The sequence below is a fragment of the Rhizopus microsporus genome (genome assembly GCF_002708625.1).
Source record: "Rhizopus microsporus ATCC 52813 unplaced genomic scaffold scaffold_25, whole genome shotgun sequence".
Classification (NCBI taxonomy): domain Eukaryota; kingdom Fungi; phylum Mucoromycota; class Mucoromycetes; order Mucorales; family Rhizopodaceae; genus Rhizopus; species Rhizopus microsporus.
In genome coordinates this window covers 113,040-135,775 of record NW_019671940.1, presented here as the reverse complement: position 1 = coordinate 135,775, position 22,736 = coordinate 113,040, and the positions used below count along the sequence as shown (strand labels likewise).

Below are 22,736 nucleotides of genomic sequence, written 5' to 3'. Positions count from 1 at the left end.
CTTTCTTTTTTGACATTTACTTGTCTATGTGACTTGGAGATAATGGTGACACAGGTGCGCTTGATTTCCTTCTCTCTTTTTTTTCTTTATCTTTTTTTTTTTTTTTTTTTCTTTTTAAAAAATGAGTCGAGATGAAGAATATGACTACCTGTTCAAAGGTGTGTACACTTTATAGATTAGAATGGACCGAAAAAGGAGACATGTTATATACTTACTTTCTATTTTCTATCAGTTGTCCTTATTGGTGACTCAGGTGTTGGAAAGACAAATCTATTAAGTCGTTTTACTCGTAATGAGTTCAATTTGGAATCCAAAAGTACTATTGGTGTAGAGTTTGCCACTAGAAGTATTCAAGTAGATAATAAAGTGATCAAAGCTCAAATTTGGGATACAGGTAAAAAGAAATAGAAGAGGGAATGATGTAAGAATAACTTCTTTTTTGTTAGCTGGTCAAGAAAGATACCGCGCTATTACTAGTGCGTAAGTATTATAGAGGAAAAAGAAATGATGTTAAAGACACTAACAACTAAGAAAAAAGATACTATCGTGGTGCTGTTGGAGCCTTGTTAGTATATGATATCTCAAAGCATTCAACTTATGAAAGTGTTGATCGATGGTTAAAAGAACTCCGTGATCATGCGGATTCTAATATTGTTATTATGCTTGTTGGTAATAAGAGTGATTTGAGACATCTGAGAGCCGTTCCTACAGAAGAAGCCAAGCAATTTGCCTGTAAGTTAAAATGATCTAGTTGACAATTACTTACTTACATGATATATAGCTGATAATGGATTATCATTTATTGAGACATCTGCTTTGGATGCAACTAATGTTGATCAATCGTTTCAGCAAATTCTAACAGGTATTTATCCAGTTTAAATGTATACAGGCATCCTAATAATATTTATAGAAATATATCGCATTGTATCCAACAAGGCTTTGGAATCATCCAACAATACAATCAAACCTACTACTGGACAAACCATCCTTGTCTCTCAAACACCTGATGAGAAAGCCAAACAGGGTGGTGGATGCTGTTAATCTTAATAAACTGAATATTTTGTTGATATGATTTTAATCTCTTGTGAGCCTCGAATGGCCACATGTGAAATGTATATTAACGAATCTTTAAGTGCTCAAGCATACACACTCTCTCGCCCCCCTCTCTCTTTTTCTTCCCCCTTTTCTTTCTCTTTTCTTTTCTTTTCTTTTTTTTTTTTTTTTTTTTTTTTTTTTTTTTTTTTCTTTGCTATTGTTTGAATGATGCGCAAATCTCATACAATTCGCGAACTGTTGAACCACCTTATGAATACATTCAAACATCCATTCATAGACAGCAAACATAATAGCAGTCATCATGATAATGATAGTAAACGAATGGTTAATACAGAAATATCACAGTTTGAGAAAACATATGTATCATTTCCAGAATTTATAGACTCAACTGCCCTCTACCATCAAAGCACGATCTATTCCAAATAAACATCATTTAATAAACACTATTTTTTCTTCATTACTATACTCGATATCGCGCGTTGGAATGCTCCTCAGAAATAATACATGTGTGTGTATTCTGTGATAAACTTAGGTGATAAAAAAATAAAAAATAAAACAATGCTCTTATGACCTACGCAGAACGTAGCCGCTGTATAGGACGAATGTTAGGTTGGCTACCCTGGTGGCAAAACCGCGTCCGTGACATCCTATGCTCAACTTTGCACCATTATTTGCCGACGTCTCTCTATGTCTGAGGCCATACCAGACCCTTCTGAATATGCTTCTATTATCCCCCTCAGTACCATTCGGGCCTGGCGCTCTCTTGGCCACAGCTATCCTCACTATCCATCTACATGGTCAGAAGCTCCCCTCGAATGGCTTAAGCAGTGTCGTTAGCATTCCTTTCCCTTTTGCTTTTTTTTTTAACCCTTGATCCCAAAGAGGGGGTTTTTTCATAGCATTAAGCAAAAGAAATATGTCGTATATATACAAAATCCAAAGTGACCAAGAACAGTCTAAAGGCAAAACGATTAACTAATTTAATCACAGTATGGAGAGGAGGTCATGCCTTGTACATTAAATTAGAGTTTGAAGCCTTGTATACGAGTAACTTAATTCATAAGAAAGGATTGACCTTTTGAAGTTTACGTGATACAAAAGTAATATATATGTGGAAAAGGAGTAATCAGCCTTGCCTAATTGAGAGGAAGATGATGTCTGTTCTGAAAAAATAAATCACTCGCTTTTCATCACTTTTCGATTCTTTTTATCTGAATTGGAAAGTGCGTCCATACTACGACAGCGTTGAAGTAACTACAAGCAGAACTTTCTGCTGCCAAGGCTGAAATAGCTCGACTCCAGCAAGAAAATACCTCTCTCCGAGCGTCTAGCTCAGGTTTCTCCTGCCATTGAACTGCCCGCCGCCAATCTTTACGCTGTCACCCGTCCTCCTGAATCATCATGGCAACGCCAACCCTTCCAAAAGCGACCTTCCCCTCCGGATTCTGAGCTCCCTCCGCCAACTAAGGTTGCAAGGCCAACTGCTACGAAACGTCTTCCAAGCCAAGCTGCTGCTGCTCGTACATACAGTTCTCCTTCTGCACATCAAGATTTTAAATACCTTTATGTTCCTGTCCAGCGCCGTATCCCCTCAGTCAATTACGTAGCCGACTATGACGCCTGCATACCAATAGCAGCCGTATTCTCGATATACACTATTCGGGTCACCACCTCGTTGCTCTACTTATTCACAATGACTATGGGACTGAGCTTCGTTCACAACTAAATAAGTTTGCAACTACTGTTCGCAGTGGGTACGATCCCCTGGATCCCGCAAATTTGCGTGATCCAGTGTGTCCCAAGTGGAGTCACCAAGACAAGGTCGACTATGGCCTTTGGCACTTTCGCAGATCGTCTGATTCGCGCTATTCGTTGTACTAGTGCTTCTGTTCAATGTGTTATTGCACGCTTCTTTACTGAGAAAAGCTTTTTTGACACCAAAGCGTTTCCATCGCAACTGATTGTACCATGTACCTTTTCGCCAGTACGTTCTCTACCCTTGATCCCAGAAGAAGTTTTTTAGTCTCCATTACTGACCTTTTGATCTCTTCCGGGTGGTCTTTTATTGTGCTCAATAGGACGTTTAATTAAATAAAATTCGTTATTTTAATCAAAAGAGGCCCCATGGAAAAACAGCCTTCCAATCCGACGCAAATCACTAACACCAGGTTTAACTATATAAAGCCAGGTCATGTGGCATAGTTGAAGCAATTATTCTAGACCAAGTCTTACTTGGCTAACAATGAGAGTTCAGATAAAATGGGCTTTTGATGAATCATAATCGATTATAGCTACGCGTATTTTTTTACTCTAATGTCTTTATTTTTGGCATAATGTTATCCAAGTCATTCATAATAACTCGAGTATAACCTTGCAGTAGAACATACATTTCTTTATAGCGCCTAATAGCATTGACAGATAATCATAATAATAGCATTGATATTTCCTATAAATCTCACATTCAAAAACCTAATTTAATAATGCTTTCTTTCTTCTTTTTAAAAAGAATCCACTTTGCTTGTCATCGACTTACTGATTTTTACAAAGGTAAAGTTGAATACAGCAGTGTGCATCGAGTCAATTGAAAAAGCTGGTCAAAGAAGCCTTCAGAAAGTGTGACAATTTACCTTGTTTTTTACAGCACCTTACGATGGATGGAAATCTGATGGATTTAGTACGGAGGAAAGGCTACAAGGATGATCAAAATATGGTGCTTTAAATACCAGAAAGCAGAATGGATGACAAGGATGAGCATGGGGCCCGGAAGCCATCCTAATCAAGACGAAAAAAAAGATGAAGAGATGGAGACAGTTTATTGAATTGACAGCGCTGCGCAAAGAACTCAGGACAAAGCGAATGGAAGAATATACTTGCAGAGCTGCTTGCACAAAGACCTATTACTATACATTAAAAAATGGGTATTTGCTAATTGATCATCACTTTTAATTAGTCTCTGCAAATATGTCCAGCTGGTAGCGTTGAGTTGCCAAATGCACTGAAAACAAATTAATGGGAACAGATTATAGGTTGAAGACAGTGCTTGTCATGGTGCCTATATCAATAAAGATGTTCAATACACAAATAAACCCTTATAATCAATTTCCATCCTGGCAATAGTCTATAAGCAAGTAAAGTATTTTAGGCCTGTCGTTAAGGCAAAAAAGAGGTTCCTGCCGCTACCAATGGCCTTAAAAATAACAGCTGGAGAGAAACCAATTATTCATCCTTGAAAAATAAATTCAAATACGTGTTAATATCTATGGGAGTATCCTTTGACTCATCAAATACTTTAATATACAAGGGCGCATTAGTGTTTCCATGACAATAGCAAAATCGCAAGTTTACATTCAATTCTTTGTTGTTAATTATCTTAATTTAGTTTGATTCACGAAACAAACTAAATGTATATTCTTCATGTATTTTTTTTTTTTTTTTTTTTTTTTTTTTTTACGCTCGCATCCTTATATTTTGTAGTGATCTTGGAGTAGTTTTTGAGGCTATTCTTTCGTCAAAGTTGAAATATGGCCATACTATGTAAAGCTACATCGCATGATTAATGGTATCCATGGAGCTTCCTCTACAGCAAAATAGCGTCATTTTTTTTTTAGCCTCATTCCTTGCGTCCTCTTTGTTGACTACAGAAACTGCTGGTAAATACTATAGATTATGGATCATGAATCAGTGCTATGTACTTAATATGGGGGGGGGTATTTAAAAAAATGCGACACCTTTAGGTGTACCAAAAGTCCAGGGTTAATTTAGGCACCTGTAACATTTTTTTTTTAATATTTAATGATTCCATACAGATATAAAACTGCAATAATAACAAAGACGCGATTTATGCAGGAGGAGCAAACTAAATGAAAGGCAGAATTAATGTTATCTGACACTAACATCTTTTTTAACTTACATAATTGCTTGGAATAATACCAACTGTTCCATCCGTTTTACGTGCTTGCCACCAATTGCCATTTCGATCTACAATCTCCAATACTTCTCCTTTAGCAAAACTCAATTCATTGGGATCATCTGGGTTTGCTTGATCTATTTTCAATTGATAAGTCTAATTGATCATAGATAACAAAATCAACTTACATGCATGTAAGGCTTTGACTTTTTCACGATATTCAATAGGGCTTGGTTGAGACATCTCTGTCACTTGATTTGATGCAGATAATGCTGTGTTAGGTTCCTGTGTTGTTGTTGTTGTTGCTGGTGCTGTTGTTGGTGTTGTTGCTGTTTGAACAGGAGGGTCAGAAAGAATTGTCTTTTCTCCCGTCATTTCGTATGCTTGTTGTTGTTGTGGTTGCTGTTGACGATGATGTTGTATTCCAACTGAATTGCCGTAATGAGAAGGTCCGTATTGACCAATATAGCTCTCTGGATCGCTACCAAAAATCATGACCCATAAAAACTATAGACAGTCCATGTTATTTTTAGCCTTTTTTTTTTTTTGGACTGAACTATACCTGAATGATAATCAATATAATATATCCAGTAGCAAATGCCCCTGCTCCACCGCCAAATACTCTTGAAGCAGGTATAATATAATCCAATTGAATGGTTAATAAGGAAATACTGGCTCCCAAGAAAGCCAAAATCTACATCCAATTCATTATTTGTTGCTTTTTTTTTTGGGCTTGTTTTTTATTTACCATCATTCGATAATGAGTAAATGTGTTTGTGACTAATATACAAGTGACTCCAATGATGATTAAAAGTTCATATACAATAATCCACCATGCTCCTCCGCTGACACCTACTCTAAATACACATGCTCCAATAAATGCAATCAACCAAGCTACCTAGAAAGGGTATAAATACGAAATAAAGATGTATGTAATGATTGTTTTTACATAAGCAAGTATAATGGTTGATAGCAGAAATATATTATCTAAGATTCTCGTCATTTAGTAGTTCAAAGGAGTATATATATTTTGAACAAGAAAAAAAAGGAATAAAATAAAATAAAAGCGAAAAATAAATAAAAAAGGAGGGTACACAAAGACGATGTTCGTACGCCGATGTTTTGTCATTTTATGTCTCCCCTTTCAAGAAAACATGAAATTGTTTGGTTAGCTATTGTTTATTAATGCATATATGTTTTAATAATTCTATAATGTTTATATCATTGACCTTTAAACTGCATAACAGTCCTACACTTTTACAACCGGATTCCATCCTGCTCTCATCACACGGATGGTCCAAGCTAGGAGACCAGCAAAGATCATGAGGACACCACTAAAGATAATGGCATGCGAATAGGTAGGGTGATCACTTCCATCATTAATAAGCGTTGAACAAATGGGTGATCCAAATAGACCGCCAAAAAACCAAGCAAAGAAGAGCATCCCATTCGCTGCTTCAATATCATCCATACCTACTATCTGACCTAACAGAGCAGGCACCATCGTGAGGTGGCCTCCACCAAAATATCCAAACATGGCAGCAAATGCCCAGATCGTCGCTGCATTCTTTGCAGGCAGCCAGACAGCAAGACACATCACTCCCGTCATTGTGGTCACAAAGAACGTCATATTGGCTCTTCCTACAAAGTCACTAATGAATCCGCTGGATATTTTACCGACAATCATGACACCTGAGATAATGGCAGACATATTACTACCAATCCATGGATCCAAACCGAGATAATTGGCATATGCTATTATAATCATTAACAATGACGTTTCTTCAAAATTTCTCTCTCTCTCTTTACCTGGTAAGAAGCTTGATGGAACATTGAATGCGAAATTACCAACGAATTGAATACAGAACAACAGGACAAACTGCTTATTTCGAAACGGGCGCATATCAAATATCGTCAATTTTGCATTCTCTCGTTTCGAAGGCTCATTCAAAGGTCGAACGGTACATGATGCGATACCAAGACAGACAAACGAAATGAATCCGATGATACGAAGTGCCCATTGATATCCTACATGATCTATAGCTGCCTGCACAATATTGGACAGAATCAGTCCACCAAATCCTGATCCTGATATGGCAATGCCAACACTAAAGCCTCTACGTTTGGAAAACCATTGTTGAGCAGCACTGATGCATGGAAACCAGACAAGAGAGGCACCGATCCCCGACAAGACACCTTGTGTGATGTACAAGTGCCAAATCTATTAAAAAAAATTTTTTTTTTCGAGTCTTGGTCTCTGTCTTTTCTTTTCTTTTTTTTTTTCCCATCTTGTTCTTACTTGAGTTGCTATACTCGAGAGCATCATGGATAGGGTGCATAGAAAGAGAGCAATGATCAGCATCCACTTGTATCCGACCTTTACGGAAAACCAGCCGTAAAAGGGTCCTACGATATTGGCTAATGCTAACCATAACGAACCTATCCATGAGAGTGCTGTCATTTGGTCCTTGAATACATGCTGATTATAATGATTTAAAAATATTCCCCATACGTAATTGTATCCTTGTCTTTATATAGCATTTAAAAAGTCATGCTTTCTATATACATGTTTAAATATATTCTTACGTGCAAAATAGACCCTTTAAAAAAAAGTTATTTTCTGTAAATCAATTTTCCCCCCTCTTACTCACGCAAAAGCAGCCTACAAGAACAAGCCAAGCTCTTCCTCCATCAGGTGGTTCCTTCAGTTCTTTTTCTGATGTGATGGAAATTGTATCTTCTTTTGGTCCTTTCTCGTCTATCACATTCCCTTCTATTTCAATAATTGACATTTTAAATAAGCGATGAAAAAGAGAGATTGAGAACTCTATAATTTTATTACAGAATATTTGCTTATATAATATTCAAGTTGATCGGTCAAAATTGCTTTCCTCTTTTAGGCGAATCAGATCATTTTCCCTTTTATCCCGATTTTTTTTATACATGTTGGCGGGGTAAAGTGGGAAAAATAAGATTAAAGATAGAGTCCATATGTAAAAAATAGGCAAATATACAACATGAAGGAAGCTGTGAAGGGAGGAAATAAAAATACAGGATCTCAGCATAATAGAACGAGATAATCTGTGACAAGAACATCTTTAAAATATAGAATTTAGACTCAGAGGTTAGATCAAAATAAGAGTGATATTTTGAGATGTTTATGGATGTTTTTTTGTTCACTATGTTTTTGACGTGTATCAGATGTTGATAACATTGACGACAGTTCTAATCTCCCTACAAAACCTTCTTCTAATCTCACTTTAATATGCAACACTTTCCTTTTTACTTTATTTGTTGTCGATCTATGTCTTTACAAACTCAAAACAGAAACCAACAGTATCCACTTGGGATCGTAGACGCTTTGAAGATGTTTTAAAGCTTTCTTACGATAGAGTTGGGTGGCTATTTTAATGATAATTCATCGATAAAAAACTTGCAGGCTGCAGCCATTGCCTAAGTTGCCAGCAAAAAAAAATAAATAAATGCAAGAATACATTAAATCATTACGATCAATTACTGAGCTTGGACTTGCTATATAGTACACTGAAGCAGCAAGACTTCTATCCACTGTAAGGCACTTGGCTGGAGTGAGGCCCAGTTCACTCTGTACAATGCTGCTAAACTGTTCATGTTTAACTGCTTCCCGTTGACAGATCAAAGCGAGGCAGACATGTTGATACGCTTATGGCTTTTTTTGGGATGATTCTCAAATCAATTGCAGAACGTAATAAATCTCAAATGATAACACATCTCATAGTAACTAGCGAAGTAATAAGCTTTTTGATTTCCTTTAAGCGGCGAGAAGTCTAACTTAGGCTCATCCACAAGCAGGAATCCAGAGAGAAGTATAGGCGGCAAAGGTAAAATGCAGCGTAAGTTTTGCGGCCGTAAAGTGGGTATGGTTTTCAAAAGAAACTTTGAAAAAGAATATGGCCTGACGAAATGTGGCGGATTCGATCTGTTCAACTATACCAAGCAACTGATGAGATGAAAGGCTTCAAGGTGGCCCAGAATCACATTAAAGCGGAAAAATGAAGAAAGATGCGAATGAATTCATACTATTAATAGTTTAAGGTTTAGTATATGTTGTTTTAATTTTATCCAAATGAAGTTCATTCATAATACATTGTGCATAGAAAGAAATTCTTAGCTGAAAGGGGGCTATTATTTATTTTCTCTTTTGTTTACATGTAAACAAACAAAGGAATATGGTTGGTTGGCCTTTGTGTGAGCTCGCATGAAAAACTGGCTTTCTTTTTCTCTCTTTTTATTATCCGAATAACATTATCTTTTTTTTTTTTTTGTAATCACATGGAGAAATATACCGTAGAAAGTAGAGCTATCATTATGGAGTACTTGCTTCATTACTGCTATAAAGGTTCAGCCAAAGCACTATTAAAAGAAATGCACACATTAGATAGTTGTGCATTGTCAATACAGGATCAATACAACAACAACAGTAGTATTATCAGTAATAGTAGCAGCAGTAATAGTAGTAATAGTAATAGTAGTAGTAGTAGTAGTAGTAGTAGTAAGCATACATATACTTGCTTTTGTTTGAAGTGAGCCCTTTTCTTTACCAAGGATATGTTGCTTATTCACTCTTTTTTTATTTATTTATTAGTTAATATGAAGACAGGTTAGAAAAGAGGGTGTAAATATATACAGATGTCGAACTAAGCATTATTAGACACATTGAATGAAGAAACCATCAATTGGGAAAGTGTCGAAGCAAGAAAAGGTTGAGATAATAAACAGAGGGAATACATTAATGTGGAGATATTGATGTATCCTCTTCTTTTAGATATTTATGATTCTATAAAAAACGGTGACATTGAACAAGCATTGACATTACTGGAGAAGCATTTTCCAGGCTTGATAGCTGAATATAATAGATTCACCCATAGACCACAAATAGACACAAATGATGCATCCAAATCACATTTTATCATCTATAAGCTATATTGCCAACAATTCATCGAGATATTAAAGTCATCAGGCGCATTGGAAGCTATTGAGTTTGCACGGCACCATCTTAAACCATGCCATGAGATATATAAGGAATATGCAAACAATATCCTCTATCTAATTGCTTATGCAGACTTGGAACATGAAAGGGTAAAGGATGTCCTAAGTCAAAAGCACAGAGATGATATTGCAGATGAAGTGAATGAGCTACTATTAGGTAAAACATAACAAAAACAAAACAAAACAAGTATATAAATATGATGGTAGAAATACATGGATTATCACAACAGACTTCACTCGAAAAAATATGGCGACAGAATACAGTGGTTCAAACTGAATTAGAAAAGAGACAACATGGTCAATCCAAAAAGAAGAATAGTAAAGGAAGCTCTGAAAAAATATCAGTATAACTCTCTTTTCTTTGCTTTAAAAAAAAACAAGTGTATTTTTCAATATTTATTTTTTAAATAAACATTGTAAAGCCTGTCTCTCCTCTTTGTTATTGCTTTAGATTTCGTTGACAACAAGAGCTACAAAGAAAAAGTTATAATCATGATTATGCAAAAACACAAATTAAGCTTACCAGGAGGAAGAGATTGTCTAAGCTTGTTAGCCTTGGACTTGTCCTTTACAACAAGGGTGTAAAGGTAGCGAGAACATCTGACCTTGAACTTGACAGAATCAGCATTCTTCTTGACGCGAGCAGACTTGGCATCCTTTCTGCGGGCAATTTCAAGGAACTCCTTAATATCCTTAATTTGCTTAGGCTATACACATATAATATTTTAGTATTTGTTTCTTTTTGTTTAGGTTGTTATATAAAAAAGATGAAAGTAAATTCAATGCCGAATGGTTGCAAAATGTATATTTCATTACAAATTTCCAAATGCTTCTTGAATGCTTTTTTTTTTTTTTCTTCCTTTCATCCAATGTATCCATCCATCAAACATGGCATCCATTCAACATGAACTCTTCCATCTCTTTTCTTTTTATATATTGGTTGATATCTTTACCATCTCTGAAGCTTTTAATGTGTATTAAAAAGAGGGAGGAGAATGGATTTGGTCTTTGGCCGCCTGTGTGTCTGTGCAGTTCTCGCCCCCGTTTTCTCTGCACACCCCTCTTTCCTCTTTTAGATTCCAAAAATGGAAATTAAACGTGACTTTTTATTTTTTTGGAAGGTAAAGCAGGCATACCAAGAGTCGATCTGACAGCAGGCACTCTAAAGCTCACGTTCTGACCCACGCTGTACCAAGCAGAAGTAACCCAGTATAGACTTATGGCAGTAGGAGCATAAGTTGCAATAGGTACCATGGCAACAGATAAAGCTCGGAATATGTTTGTCATCCACTTTTGTCGCGGTGTCTGCATGCCTCTCGCATACCACGCATTGAGCTATCATTTTTACAGATACATGTCAGATAATTGCTTTGATATTCATCATATAGCCTTACCTCCACATTGACCAAGTTTCCTGCACCAATCAAGATGGGTAATATAAAAGTTGAATCTGTAGCTGTCAAATCAGTAAAGAAGCCTAATCCACCGTCAGTGAGACCATCAGCTGGTAATTCGGCTGTCCTTCCAAACCAGGGTAATGGATACGCTGTTAAATGCCTAAGGGTAAGCGACATGGAAACAAAAAGAGGAATCTGCACATAAGGCAACAATAGCACTTTCCAGCGTGAACATCCGTACTGAGCGTAAATAGCATTCACTTTCTTTCGATATTGCTTTTGTAGTTCATGTTGATACATCTTGTAGGGCCGTCCCCTGTCTCTCGAGTCTTTGCCTACTTGTACCTTTAATGTCTCGGCCCAGCTTTGGATCATGGGTGCAAGCTCAATCATCTTTCCGACACTGCGTTGTTGGTATACGGCTATAGGAAGTGTCAACGTGGATCGCAATAATAATGTGCTGGCTATAATCGTTGTCCACCAGGGAAAACCAGTGTTGTGTATATATGTTAATATAGATTCATTGACAGCAAGAATAGCAGGTAATGTATCTGATGTGTCTAATTGAGCAAATGGCACACTTGACGACAAACATGCTGTAGTGTTGTCACGGAACTTTTTCTCTTTGAAGGGTATATTTACAATAGGCACATGTCTAGCAATTATTAACCGTTGTCTACTACTACTACAACTAATAATAAAAGCAAGTCGTCTATTCGTTAATGTTGGCAACATGAAGTTAAAAAAAAAAAGGATTTTATTGCAGCAGTAATGAATAGATCATCAACTCCGCCTTGATTTAAGCAGGTGTGATTGTTTTGATAACCTTGGCAGGATTGCCAACAGCAACGCTGTTATCAGGGATATCTTTTGTAACAACAGAACCTGCACCAATGGTGACTCCATTACCGATAGTGACGCCAGGGCAGATTGTGACATTTCCACCAATCCAGCAGGTGTGTCCAATTTTGACCTCTTTTCCAATCTCAACGCCAGTTCTTCTTTCAGTAGGATCCAAGGGATGGTTGACAGTGTAGATATGTACACTGGGTCCAAAAAGAGTATAATCACCGATGGTAATTTTAGCAATATCTAAAAAGGTACAGTCATAATTGATCTCTACGTGCTTGCCAACGTGGATATTGTAGCCATAGTCACAACGAAAGTTTGGAAGGGCATAAGAACGCTCTCCAAAAGAGCCAAATATGTGAGGAACTAGTTCTGAACGCTTAGCTGAGTCTATTGTAGCATTGTATTCATGTAAAAGAGCTCGAATTCTTTTTCTATCTTTATCCAGTTCAGAGTCACCAGGATGATAGTACTCTCCTGCTAGCATCTTTTGTTTCTCTGTTAAAGCCATATTAAAAAGGGGAATGAGTTAAAGTTAAAGAAAGAGAGAGAGAGGAAAAAAAAAAAAGGGAAGAAATGGCAATTTAAATGTTTGGTTTTGTACCGAAGTACAACATGACGACTATCCATGAACATTTAGAGCAAAACACGTCGTGTTTTTGGGGGCAGTCGAGTTTATTTTTGCACAATGGAATCAACTAAAAGAGGTGGGGCTTTGTCTTTCAGCTACGATAGCCAATGTCATCTACCCACGTTTTTCTCGCTTTTTTCTAAAAATACACAATACAGAACTTTCCCAAGTTGCAATCCGTCCAGCCATTTGTCGCTTTTTAAATAATGCAACTATTGCAAAACCCAAAGACTCATGACTGCGGTATAATATACCTTAACAGCGACAAGAGCTTCAACAACCAACAGTGGTTTCATGAAATCCGAGGCTCAGTTCCTACCAAAGAGAACTTCTTGTATATATATATGCCAAACTCGTTCAAAAAGAGAGGGAGCACAGTAAAAAAATCTATCATAAGAAAACAGCCATTGACAAGAAAAAAGTGTCTAAAATGACAGAGACAAGATGAAAGGCTTGTGTCACGCATAAGAGAGAAATTTCTTGTTCTCCACAAAAAGCTTTGCAGCACTTTTTTTTTTGTGTAAGTCCCCTTCAGCTTAATGACAAGAAATGAAATGCTAATTAAAATAAAGGTCTACAATGAAGATCTACACAAAGACTGGTGATCAAGGTTACTAAGGGCGCAACTAAATAAAATATACATCTTAAACAGTAACTATAGGAACGTCGAGTCTTTATAACGGAGAACGAAGACAGAAAGACGATGAGATATTTGAAGCATTGGGTTATATGCACTTTGTCTTGTTTAAAACCGATATTAAACTGTATATTAGGTACAACGGATGAGCTTACGTCAAATATTGGGTAAAGAAAAATAAACGTTTATGTGTATAGTACTTACAAAAAAAAGCATGGCTATTGAATTCCTTGAAGATGATGCACACTGGGGCCCTTATCTGGTTGATAGATTGACTACGGTAATAGTTAATTATTAATGAATCATCGATGTTTTTCTTATGCTCTTTAGTAGATACAATGTCTTTTACAAGATATTGGTTCAAATATTGCCACTCCTCGTCAACAATCAAGTGAATCTCGTTTAAGTAAATATTACGGCTATAGTAGGAAGAGCATAATCTAATGGGTCTCCTAGATCGTACAGCATTTGATATGGTTCATGTAAACAAATTAGAGGAATGGATCGATGAAATGGATACCGAATTGCCCAGACTCACCCAATTCATATTGCCCGTAAGACACAATCATCTCTTTATACATTTTACTTAGTCATGTGTACATAGTCTGGGGGAAAGGCAAGCGCAAGTTTGCACATTGCTCGATCTGTATGCAGACGTGCAGAAAGACATGTTCAGCCTTTGTCTCGAGCTCAAATATGTGATGACTCAGTGTTGATATTTCTAAACAGGCAAACATAAAGAAAACTTTTATTGTTATTGTTATTGTTACTAATGTGTAATAAATACAGGTTAAGTGATTTCTTGTTCACAGCAGCAAGATGGATTGCTCATAAGCAGGGAAAACAAGAAAAGATATACAAGAAGCCATCAGTTCCAATCGTCTGAACTTAGAGTATCCAATATGGTTCGCATCTTTTTTTCATAAAGCGCGATTTTTTCGCTATCAGTCATCACAGTTGGTTCATTCACGTCTTTGATGTTTCTTGTTGGACTGGGTATACTTGGCACCTTTTGTTGTTGTGGAGTATTCATGATTGGCCTTGCATAGGATCTCTCGGGGGGTTCCCTTGTTGACTGGGTGAAAGATGTAATGGGCGAATTTGGCATTGTACTTGGTTCTGCTGCTTGCGCAGTTGACGTAGCTGCCATTTTTGGGCTGGTTGTGGGAGTCCTTTGTGCACCATTGGTCGCCACATGTCTCTTTCTAATACTCTTTATGAAATACACAATTTGACGATCGACATCAACGCGATCAACGCAAGGTATAAGCTTGTTGATACATGGCACAACATCCACTTCCTGCTCTAGTCCTAACCAGCATTTTGCCCATTCAAGAGACACGGATAGATAAGCCTTTCTCAGTGTCCTTATCGCCCTAGTTCGGATTGTATCGTGATAGTGCTCCATAATCACCTTGTAAGTTAGATAGGGTGCATGCTGATAGAGTTCGAAGTACTTTAGAGGGTTTTCAGACACAAAGATATAATGAATGAGCTTCTTGACAAACTTGGTTTCTTTTGTATCAATATCTTTCATCAATTCCAATCGATTCATCACGACTTTCATATCCTTAAGGTAACAGCAAAAATAAAGGGTATCAAGTACGATGAAATAAGTCTTTTTAGCGCTCTATATGCAGTTGTCAATGATCTATATACACTAAACATCATTTTCTATTACATCTTTAAGCGGATAGAGCTCATCTACCAATCCTCTCAGACATTTAAACATTTCTTCAAAGTTTTGTGCCTTTAGTGCTGCATTAACTGACCATTCAAATACTAGATAGCTGATATCAATATAAAGTTCGTATCCATATGGCTATAGCCCATTTACCTTGTATTGCAAACCCAATATCACCGTTACTCCAGTAGGAGGCAATGATACCTTCTCTTAACTTTCTAAAATCAAAGACAATAGGTTCCCAGCTTTCCTTACATTCAGGTTTATCCAAGTTCCACATCTAAATAAAGTGAGACTAGTTTGTTGAAAAGGAAGGAAGGAAGACGCGTTACTCTATTCATGATGTAATCCCAAAACTGTTGCTGCAAATCGAGATCTCGTAAACTATAAAGTCGGGTTTATGACATGTAGCAAACAATCAGTTATAGCTAACCTTTTAACATTCATATTACTAGGATCGGTTCTACTGAGTGGAGGCAATGCTTGGAGTTCTCGTAACTTCTGTTCCTCTATTTCCCAGTTACGCTTTGACTTGCTCGAGTACTGATCAAACTCGATCTCTTCCCATAATTTGATGGTTAATAATTGTGATAGATTGGACATTATAAAAAGTAAAAAAAAAAAAAAAAAAGATCGCATTTCTTTTCTCTCTTTTTAAAATTATGCAACAAGAACAGAGACCGAGGATTGACGAAATAGTTGCACTTATTGTTGCTGGTGGAAATGAGACACAGGTAGTGTCTACGCTTGACCAGTTATCAATAGAACAACTTGCACAAGTTCCAAGAGAAACACTAAATGTGCTTAATCCTACTATTCATTCCATTGGCTACTTGTATTTCCTGTAATGTATCCATTGCTCATCTCTTTTTTTATCTCAACTCACATGCGCAGGGAAAATTGTTATATAGAAATGCAAAATGTCTTTATGCAACAAAAGTAAATGCTGCAGAGTACTTTACGCTCTTGAACAGCTTTGTTCAATTGTTTGATCCTGCACAGATTGCATCATCACCAAGACAGTGTAAGTTGTTTATTTTATTTTATAGACGTCATCTGAAGGGTTGTATATGTAGTCAAGTTTATTGGTTTTTCATTATTACATCTTGCTGAAGTAACAGAGGAGGTAGGTTCTATAAGAGGGCATATGGAAGAAGATATATTAAAGCATTTGTTGTAGCCATTGTTACCTCTTCAAAGCTTTGTAATGGCTATTGATAGATATACTCAAGGATCTCGCGTTACCCTGACTTCGCTTCATGCACCATTTGTCAAGGCGTGTATAAAAGCAAAGAACTATACCTATCCTCTTCAGTTCCTAGAATGTGACATTCAGATCATTGAAAAATCAGTAAAAAAAAATCGCTAGGGCATATATAAAAAAAGATGACTGATAAGCATAATAGAAACATGATCTCAAGCCTCGGGATGTATTGGAATACTATTACTATGGCGCTATTGTCTACATTGCCAACAAAAACTTTGATCGAGCCTTGGAATTTTTGACTGTAGTGATCTCTGCACCAACGCAAAGGGTTGTGAGCGCGATACAAATAGCTGCTTACAGAAAGTTTATACTGGTTTCACTCATCTATGAGGGACGATCGGGAGCTTTACCGAAATGTACAGCGAATCATGTAGAAAAGGCCTGCAAAACACAAGCAGGTGTTTATCAAAACCTGGCAGAAGCGTTTGTCAATACAGATATTCAAGGGTTTAGAGATATTGCGACCAAGTCATCCAATATATTTGAATCGGTAATTTTATAAAAACATTCGGCCCTTGTTTAATAACGCGTTATTTTAAGGAAAGGAATACTGGGCTCGTCAAACAATGCTTCCAGTCGCTTTTAAGAAAAAAGATCAAGCAATTGGCTTATGTCTATATCACAGTTGGACTGAGTGATATGACAAAAAGGATTGGAGTGATTACATCAGAAGAGTTGGAAAAAATATTGGTTGAGATGGTAAGAATCGACTATTTTTTGTGCACTATTGATGTGATTAATATGGCATTAGATTATTCAAGATGAGATCAAGGCAACTATTTCAATAACTAATGACTATGAAAAGATGGTTCATTTCGAAGACGAAGAAGAGGAAGAGACTGAAGTACGCAAACAGATGAAATTGGAGGATTCTATCCATAACATTACCATGATTAATGAAAGAATCTCATTGATGGATAAATTAGAAGCATTAAACAGAGACTTTCAAGTAAAGGTAAGCATGTACAATAAATGGTTTATTTTACAATATTGGTATTACGCATAATTATTTACTAAACTACTACTATTATTACTTCTATTATTTACTTTCTAAATAGTTTATGACATTGAGTTCTACTGGACCGATGATGAGTGAACATTTTGTGGATGAAGAAATGGATCTTCCGGTGGATGAATAATAATAGATTATTTTGCTGCCTTTGTACTTAGTTCATCTACTGCCAATTGGCCTGTTTGCATACCTATTGTTTTTTATATTTTTAATAAAACCGAATACATAACCTTTTTCTCTATACTTACTCTCACTCAATGGTGCGGCCTTGACTTTCTTCTTTTCTGTTGCCTTTTTCTTTTTCTGAGGTTTAATCACCGTAACAGGAACTGGTGATTTGTGTACAAGATAAGTTGAAACAGAACCCATAAATAGTCTAAAAGAACATGAGTTATTTTTTTTTTTTCCGTTATTTTCCATTCCATTTTACCCTTTCATTGTGCCTCGACCTCTACTTCCACAGACAACCATTGTCAAGGATAATTCGGTGATCTATATAAAATTTATTTATTAAATGACGTGTTGTTTTTTATACTTTTTTTTTTGGTCTTTACCAGCTGCGTCAAGACGTCTTTGACTCTTCCACAAATAGCGTATGTAGTCAAGGTAACATCAAATAACAACATTTGTCCAAGTGTCTTTTTAGCTTCTTCTGTTACTGCTTCAGATGCTTTGTCCAGCTATAATTTTTTTTCGTGTGTTTGTTAAAACTGTTACACATACGCACATTTTTTTATATATACCTCTTTTGATAAAGATAGTCCCGCCTGTTTCACAGTGTCTGGATTATCTTCTCTATTGACTGCAGTAACAATATGAAGATGGTCACCATCACGCATCATCGTGCCCATAGTCCATTCGATAGCATTAAAACTTTCGTCACTGAAATCACAAGCAACGAGGTAGGATCGTTGCTTTCTTTTCGGTTTTAGGTTGTCAGCCAATTTACCGTCCGGTCCAGCTCCGTATTGATTTCTTACAATGATCCGATCCGATTTCCTTGTGATACTTGGCTTATCTGCAAACACCAATAGGTGTCTTCTGATATCCACGTCTTGACTTCGAAGTGATTTAACTCTTCCTAAAATAGGCGGCGGAAGTATTTCTTCATAAGGAATGTATCGATTGGATTCTGTGATCCTATAGAGTTCGTCGTCCATCACGTCCTCTTCCTCATCCTCTTCATTTGGTTTTGCCACATTAGGCACTGGCTCAGGCAAAATAAGTTTATTTGGATCTTCCTTTTCGATAATAACGGCAGGTGGTATCTTTTTATCTTCCGGATGAGGCAAATTCATGTCTTTGAATTTTTTCTCTAATTCATCCGAATGAAATGGTTCTTCTGTAGTCAATGGGTGATCATCACCATTCAGTGTCACTATGGGTGTTACATTCTGCTTTTCTTCCTTTGTCATCATTGGTTCGCAGTCTGTTGCTGTTGAAAAAAAAAAAGAAAGTAGAATTGAGAAAAGAACGGTGACGTTTATATACCCTTTCATACAGAAAATTTTTATTTCCTGCATTATATTCTTTTTGAACTCCAGCTATCGGCAGTTTTATTTCCCGTTTGCTCCCATTCCTTATTCACTTAGACTTGTCCTGCCCTCATGAACTAATAGCAACTGCATAAGCCCGTGCAATGTTGTGTTTAGCTATTGACATTTTTATACATGTTGTGACGCCAGCCCTTTTTTTTATTAGAAACATTCTTGATGAAAAGGGTTTATAGTTTTCTTTTTTTTTTTCTTCTGATGACATGTCAAATTGTTAATATGATAAAGAGAACAACCAGAGTGTATATGATAAGGTTATCCGATACTAACAAAGTCATGTTGAGTCATTATTGTGTCTTTCGACTAGGAAAGGATCGCAATTTTTTTTTTTTCTGTAAAGGTGGCTTTAAATCCAAATAAGGAATAAAGCAACGGGAAATGACTGTGTGTCCTGATAGTATTTTTATTTTTATGAAATAGAAAGTCTAGATTTTAGTTCTTGAATCATATCAGCACGTTGAATGGTAACACCTCCTCCCTGAGTTTCATCCTTTGATCTCATATCCTTGATACGCACCTGTCCCTTATCTAACTCGTCTTTACCAATGATCACTGCAAATGGAATCATGTCCTTATCACATGCTGCAAATTGCTTATCTAATTTGGGTTTGTTCTTAAACATATAAGATGCTTTGATACCAGCGTCCCATAACTCTTTAGCGACTTGCATTCTTTCCTTTAATAATCCATCACCAACAGCAATCACAAAGACTTGTGTTTCATTACTCTTAATTTCTTCTGACTTTTGCTTGGACATCAAAATAGAAAAGATACGTTCGACACCAAGAGATACGCCAACACATGGGATTTGAAGGTTAGGAACACCCTTCTTGTTGACACCGGAGAACATACCGACCAAATTATCGTATCGTCCACCAGCTGCAATAGATCCAACACCCACAGTAGATTCATCTAATTCATCAGAGTTTGTCTTCTTTTTAGATGTAATACCTTCGGCGAGTTCTACATAAATGTATTAGTCTCTACTGTAAGATTTTCAGCTGTCGTCGTGATACGTTACTAGGAGGAGCAGACTTTTCAGTAACAGCTTCGTAAATGATACCAGTATAATAATCTAATCCTCTTGCCAAACTAAGATCAAATGACATCTTTTCAGTGACTTCAAAAACATCCAAATAGTCAAATAAGAGTTCCATATCTTTCACACCAGCTGCAGCATTTGCATTCTTCATCAATGTTTCATCCTTCTTTAACGTATCCAACAATTCACGACTCCCTTTCAACTTGACATACTCGCCGATTCTATCTGCACATACAGGGGCCAATCCTTTCTCTTCAACCATTTCCTTCTTGACATCAGCCCAAGGAAGCTTATCTAACTTGTCAACAGCAGAAGAAATAGGGCGAATGCTTTGCTCTGGAACACCGCATACTTCAAAGATACCGTCCAAAATCTTTCTGTGGTTGATCTTGACAGTGAATTTTCCAATATCCAGATTGGTCAATGCTTCACATAGGATTCTCAAGATTTCAGCATCGGGAATCATAGGATCATAAACACCAGCGATATCAAAATCCTAGAAGCTTTAGGGTAAGCTTTTTTGTATTCTAACAATTAAAAATAACTTACGCATTGATAAAATTCTCTCATGCGACCTTTTGTCATTGCGGGCTGGTCACGACGGTACACCTTGGCGATATGGTATCGCTTAAAGTTTTGATATTCTTTACCGTTCATAGCCAAGAAACGAGCAAAAGGAACAGTCAAGTCATAACGAAGGGAGCATTCTTCTCCTCCTTGATCTGCCAAGTCGTAAATCAATTTACTGTCTTCACCATACTTGCCAGAAAGAATTTCCTTGAGTTCAAATACAGGAGTATCAATCGTAACAGCACCGTGTTTCTTGAATACTTGGGTAATGGTACTAAACACCTTTTCACGAATAGCCATATCTTTATCATTATAGTCTTTGGTACCCTATTAAAAAAATGAGGAACAATGATTTATTTAACGTGGGCAACTTACCTTGGGTGTCTTGAGTGTAAAACTGGTTTTGGTAGCCTTACCGGACTTGCCGTCAGTTCCTTCCAAAACAGCTAATTGTTTCTTGAGGTCAAGCAAGGCAGCCACTTCAGCATCAATAACTGATTTTTCTGCCTTTTCTGCCTTTAGTTGACGTACTTTTTGTCCTTGAGATTCAATAGATTGAGTTAATTCTAACTTCTTCTGTTGCTGCGTATCTGACATGGCTGTAATATTAAAAAGGTACAAAAAAAAAAGTTTTTGAAAGTCGTGACTGAGATGACTCTTTCCTTTTATATTCAGATTTAATTCAATCAAAATATTTGTATATTTTGTATTATAAAAATGATTCAGCTATTATGTGATAATATGAGTCAAACTACTCATAGTTGGACGGTCAAAGTAATACACCTTTTGCCAAAACGATGTGGCACTTAAAAAATTTAAGCTGTCGCAGTTTTTAAAAAAATGATGTCGGTTATGCTCCACATGTCCAAGTTGCCCCTCATGTCTGAACGAATCAGTATACTGCAGGTACAGTTCCTCTTCCGCTCCTTATATTTGTCAGAAGATGCACTACTTGCTTGTCCGTTGCCTTATATTCGCAATACCAAAGGAAGCCAACGAGACGCTCTCTCTCGTACATCGCTTTAGAAAACGGTGCTGTCTACTACTGAGAAACCTGACACTCGCTCACTCAAGGCTGCTAAACGACGCTTTTTGCAACAGAATATGGAGATCCGCCAACGATGCCGAAACTTCAAACTGCTTTCTAACTGCCGTCGATCGATCTCTCTGGGTACTATACTCTGATTGCCCATGTTTAAGTCAGAGCGCAGTCGCTGTATACGCTAGAGACTAGGCTGGCTTCCTGGTGGCAAACCTCAACCATGTCCCAAGCACCCAATGCAGCAGTTATCTAAGAATCACGCTATTAGTTGCCTTGATGTGCGCCGACGTCTGTTTATGCCTGAAACTATACGAGATCCATTGTCATTCCTTCTGAATATCCTTCCTTTACGTCCTTCAGTTCCTCCAAATCTAGCCCTCACCTGGTCTCAGCGATGGTCGATTATATGCTCCATACTATATGAATTAGACCAATTGCATCATAACAAACTGATCCTTATAAAGCGTCCCTATGGTCAAAAGTTTCTTGTATGGTTAAAGCAATTCCTTTAGCTTCCCGTCGATAACTCTACTCATTAATTTCCCTTCCATTTTTTACTCTTGTTGTCGTATTGATATTTAGTACTTTAGTGAATATATGGTGAGAATGGTATATATGCCACCCGGAGGTTCAATTAAGTATACAACACTTAATAAGCTCACATTACAATCCTGACAGAATATGTTGTCAAAGCATCAAGAGAGCGAATTATGATATAAGCTACATATCTTTTATAACGACACATTCTGTGGTAAAACGAAAAGTATATAAGGCGAGCTATTATCTATTTGTTAATCTTCATCAATGAAATACTTGTGTAGAATTCGATTGTATTTCACTATTCCCTTAAATTCTACAATAATATCACAGGTGTCTCGCCGGGCCTAAGCCCAGCTTTGCATCAGTTGATCGTCTCCGCCAAGGATTTACTGACAACTTTTAGGAAAAGATACACAAACAGAGAACTGAAGGTAGATTATTCATCCTTGATCTTTAAATGTGTAGAGAGAAAGCTATATCTATATACAGATATACATATAATTATATCATTACATAAACTA

At 36.8% G+C, this 22,736-nt stretch overlaps 12 protein-coding genes across 12 annotated transcripts; 5 read left to right on the top strand and 7 right to left on the bottom strand.

Annotated features, from left to right (window-relative positions):
* The first annotated feature begins 92 nt into the window (after positions 1–92).
* RHIMIDRAFT_269558 (GTPase of the Ypt/Rab family) lies at positions 93–1,214 on the top strand. The gene is made up of 6 exons (XM_023612140.1): positions 93–158; positions 233–394; positions 447–480; positions 539–732; positions 782–862; positions 911–1,214. Exons 1-6 carry the CDS (start codon positions 122–124, stop codon positions 1,039–1,041), a joined length of 639 nt encoding a protein of 212 aa, XP_023461989.1. The 5' UTR covers positions 93–121; the 3' UTR covers positions 1,042–1,214.
* A 529-nt stretch (positions 1,215–1,743) lies between these two features.
* Positions 1,744–2,782, top strand: RHIMIDRAFT_241793 (uncharacterized protein; the record flags this gene model as incomplete). Its single annotated transcript, XM_023609648.1, has 2 exons — positions 1,744–1,888; positions 2,388–2,782. The coding sequence occupies 2 exons, from the start codon at positions 1,744–1,746 to the stop codon at positions 2,780–2,782; spliced, it is 540 nt and encodes a 179-aa protein (XP_023461988.1).
* Positions 2,783–4,508: 1,726 nt separating this feature from the next.
* On the bottom strand, positions 4,509–5,991 carry RHIMIDRAFT_316213 (uncharacterized protein). The gene is made up of 7 exons (XM_023615046.1): positions 5,913–5,991; positions 5,712–5,861; positions 5,526–5,657; positions 5,152–5,470; positions 4,967–5,100; positions 4,749–4,912; positions 4,509–4,691 (listed from the first exon to the last, which is right to left on the bottom strand). Exons 1-6 carry the CDS (start codon positions 5,964–5,966, stop codon positions 4,895–4,897), a joined length of 807 nt encoding a protein of 268 aa, XP_023461987.1. The 5' UTR covers positions 5,967–5,991; the 3' UTR covers positions 4,509–4,691; positions 4,749–4,894.
* Positions 5,992–6,057: 66 nt separating this feature from the next.
* RHIMIDRAFT_269552 (MFS general substrate transporter) lies at positions 6,058–7,861 on the bottom strand. The gene is made up of 5 exons (XM_023612139.1): positions 7,615–7,861; positions 7,550–7,563; positions 7,263–7,491; positions 6,773–7,184; positions 6,058–6,718 (listed from the first exon to the last, which is right to left on the bottom strand). Exons 1-5 carry the CDS (start codon positions 7,753–7,755, stop codon positions 6,213–6,215), a joined length of 1,302 nt encoding a protein of 433 aa, XP_023461986.1. The 5' UTR covers positions 7,756–7,861; the 3' UTR covers positions 6,058–6,212.
* Positions 7,862–9,274: 1,413 nt separating this feature from the next.
* On the top strand, positions 9,275–10,341 carry RHIMIDRAFT_241791 (uncharacterized protein; the record flags this gene model as incomplete). Its single annotated transcript, XM_023609647.1, has 5 exons — positions 9,275–9,494; positions 9,588–9,602; positions 9,654–9,704; positions 9,768–10,148; positions 10,199–10,341. 5 exons carry the CDS (start codon positions 9,275–9,277, stop codon positions 10,339–10,341), a joined length of 810 nt encoding a protein of 269 aa, XP_023461985.1.
* RHIMIDRAFT_77204 (60S ribosomal protein L38) lies at positions 10,299–10,983 on the bottom strand. The gene is made up of 3 exons (XM_023615674.1): positions 10,945–10,983; positions 10,515–10,698; positions 10,299–10,461 (listed from the first exon to the last, which is right to left on the bottom strand). The coding sequence occupies exons 1-3, from the start codon at positions 10,945–10,947 to the stop codon at positions 10,439–10,441; spliced, it is 210 nt and encodes a 69-aa protein (XP_023461984.1). The 5' UTR covers positions 10,948–10,983; the 3' UTR covers positions 10,299–10,438.
* Positions 10,984–11,083: 100 nt separating this feature from the next.
* On the bottom strand, positions 11,084–12,123 carry RHIMIDRAFT_208207 (uncharacterized protein; the record flags this gene model as incomplete). The annotated part of the gene is made up of 2 exons (XM_023607040.1): positions 11,084–11,326; positions 11,386–12,123. 2 exons carry the CDS (start codon positions 12,121–12,123, stop codon positions 11,084–11,086), a joined length of 981 nt encoding a protein of 326 aa, XP_023461983.1.
* Positions 12,124–13,447: 1,324 nt separating this feature from the next.
* Positions 13,448–14,244, top strand: RHIMIDRAFT_241788 (uncharacterized protein; the record flags this gene model as incomplete). The annotated part of the gene is made up of 7 exons (XM_023609646.1): positions 13,448–13,478; positions 13,530–13,592; positions 13,642–13,672; positions 13,719–13,785; positions 13,839–13,911; positions 13,962–14,059; positions 14,110–14,244. 7 exons carry the CDS (start codon positions 13,448–13,450, stop codon positions 14,242–14,244), a joined length of 498 nt encoding a protein of 165 aa, XP_023461982.1.
* Positions 13,962–15,790, bottom strand: RHIMIDRAFT_269512 (uncharacterized protein). The gene is made up of 5 exons (XM_023612138.1): positions 15,623–15,790; positions 15,343–15,573; positions 15,187–15,287; positions 14,110–15,135; positions 13,962–14,059 (listed from the first exon to the last, which is right to left on the bottom strand). The coding sequence occupies exons 2-4, from the start codon at positions 15,467–15,469 to the stop codon at positions 14,374–14,376; spliced, it is 990 nt and encodes a 329-aa protein (XP_023461981.1). The 5' UTR covers positions 15,470–15,573; positions 15,623–15,790; the 3' UTR covers positions 13,962–14,059; positions 14,110–14,373.
* A 61-nt stretch (positions 15,791–15,851) lies between these two features.
* Positions 15,852–17,595, top strand: RHIMIDRAFT_241786 (uncharacterized protein; the record flags this gene model as incomplete). The annotated part of the gene is made up of 8 exons (XM_023609645.1): positions 15,852–16,033; positions 16,101–16,213; positions 16,266–16,315; positions 16,370–16,540; positions 16,596–16,946; positions 16,997–17,155; positions 17,208–17,411; positions 17,515–17,595. The coding sequence occupies 8 exons, from the start codon at positions 15,852–15,854 to the stop codon at positions 17,593–17,595; spliced, it is 1,311 nt and encodes a 436-aa protein (XP_023461980.1).
* On the bottom strand, positions 17,533–19,378 carry RHIMIDRAFT_77131 (adenine nucleotide alpha hydrolases-like protein). Its single transcript, XM_023615673.1, has 7 exons — positions 19,292–19,378; positions 19,139–19,213; positions 18,212–19,080; positions 18,023–18,148; positions 17,899–17,960; positions 17,717–17,844; positions 17,533–17,658 (listed from the first exon to the last, which is right to left on the bottom strand). Exons 3-7 carry the CDS (start codon positions 18,989–18,991, stop codon positions 17,603–17,605), a joined length of 1,152 nt encoding a protein of 383 aa, XP_023461979.1. The 5' UTR covers positions 18,992–19,080; positions 19,139–19,213; positions 19,292–19,378; the 3' UTR covers positions 17,533–17,602.
* Positions 19,379–19,430: 52 nt separating this feature from the next.
* RHIMIDRAFT_208286 (histidyl-tRNA synthetase) lies at positions 19,431–21,230 on the bottom strand (the record flags this gene model as incomplete). The annotated part of the gene is made up of 4 exons (XM_023607045.1): positions 19,431–19,984; positions 20,043–20,559; positions 20,613–20,960; positions 21,009–21,230. The coding sequence occupies 4 exons, from the start codon at positions 21,228–21,230 to the stop codon at positions 19,431–19,433; spliced, it is 1,641 nt and encodes a 546-aa protein (XP_023461978.1).
* Positions 21,231–22,736: the final 1,506 nt, after the last annotated feature.

Coding starts and splice junctions, on each gene's coding strand:
- RHIMIDRAFT_269558 (XM_023612140.1), top strand. CDS start 122: ATGAGTCGAGATGAAGAATATGACTACCTGTTCAAAG. Junction 159..232: donor ATATGACTACCTGTTCAAAG/GTGTGTACACTT, acceptor ATTTTCTATCAG/TTGTCCTTATTGGTGACTCA. Junction 395..446: donor AGCTCAAATTTGGGATACAG/GTAAAAAGAAAT, acceptor CTTTTTTGTTAG/CTGGTCAAGAAAGATACCGC.
- RHIMIDRAFT_316213 (XM_023615046.1), bottom strand. CDS start 5,966: ATGACGAGAATCTTAGATAATATATTTCTGCTATCAACCATTATACTT. Junction 5,471..5,525: donor TTATATTGATTATCATTCAG/GTATAGTTCAGT, acceptor GACTGTCTATAG/TTTTTATGGGTCATGATTTT. Junction 5,101..5,151: donor AGTCAAAGCCTTACATGCAT/GTAAGTTGATTT, acceptor AATTGAAAATAG/ATCAAGCAAACCCAGATGAT.
- RHIMIDRAFT_269552 (XM_023612139.1), bottom strand. CDS start 7,755: ATGTCAATTATTGAAATAGAAGGGAATGTGATAGACGAGAAAGGACCA. Junction 7,185..7,262: donor TCTCGAGTATAGCAACTCAA/GTAAGAACAAGA, acceptor TTTTTTTAATAG/ATTTGGCACTTGTACATCAC. Junction 6,719..6,772: donor TCCATCAAGCTTCTTACCAG/GTAAAGAGAGAG, acceptor TGATTATAATAG/CATATGCCAATTATCTCGGT.
- RHIMIDRAFT_77204 (XM_023615674.1), bottom strand. Junction 10,462..10,514: donor TAGACAATCTCTTCCTCCTG/GTAAGCTTAATT, acceptor TTTTCTTTGTAG/CTCTTGTTGTCAACGAAATC.
- RHIMIDRAFT_269512 (XM_023612138.1), bottom strand. CDS start 15,469: ATGTGGAACTTGGATAAACCTGAATGTAAGGAAAGCTGGGAACCTATT. Junction 15,288..15,342: donor TATTGGGTTTGCAATACAAG/GTAAATGGGCTA, acceptor TCAGCTATCTAG/TATTTGAATGGTCAGTTAAT. Junction 15,136..15,186: donor AGCTCTATCCGCTTAAAGAT/GTAATAGAAAAT, acceptor AACTGCATATAG/AGCGCTAAAAAGACTTATTT.
- RHIMIDRAFT_77131 (XM_023615673.1), bottom strand. CDS start 18,991: ATGCAGGAAATAAAAATTTTCTGTATGAAAGGGTATATAAACGTCACC. Junction 18,149..18,211: donor GACTATCTTTATCAAAAGAG/GTATATATAAAA, acceptor AAAAAATTATAG/CTGGACAAAGCATCTGAAGC. Junction 17,961..18,022: donor AAGACGTCTTGACGCAGCTG/GTAAAGACCAAA, acceptor AATTTTATATAG/ATCACCGAATTATCCTTGAC.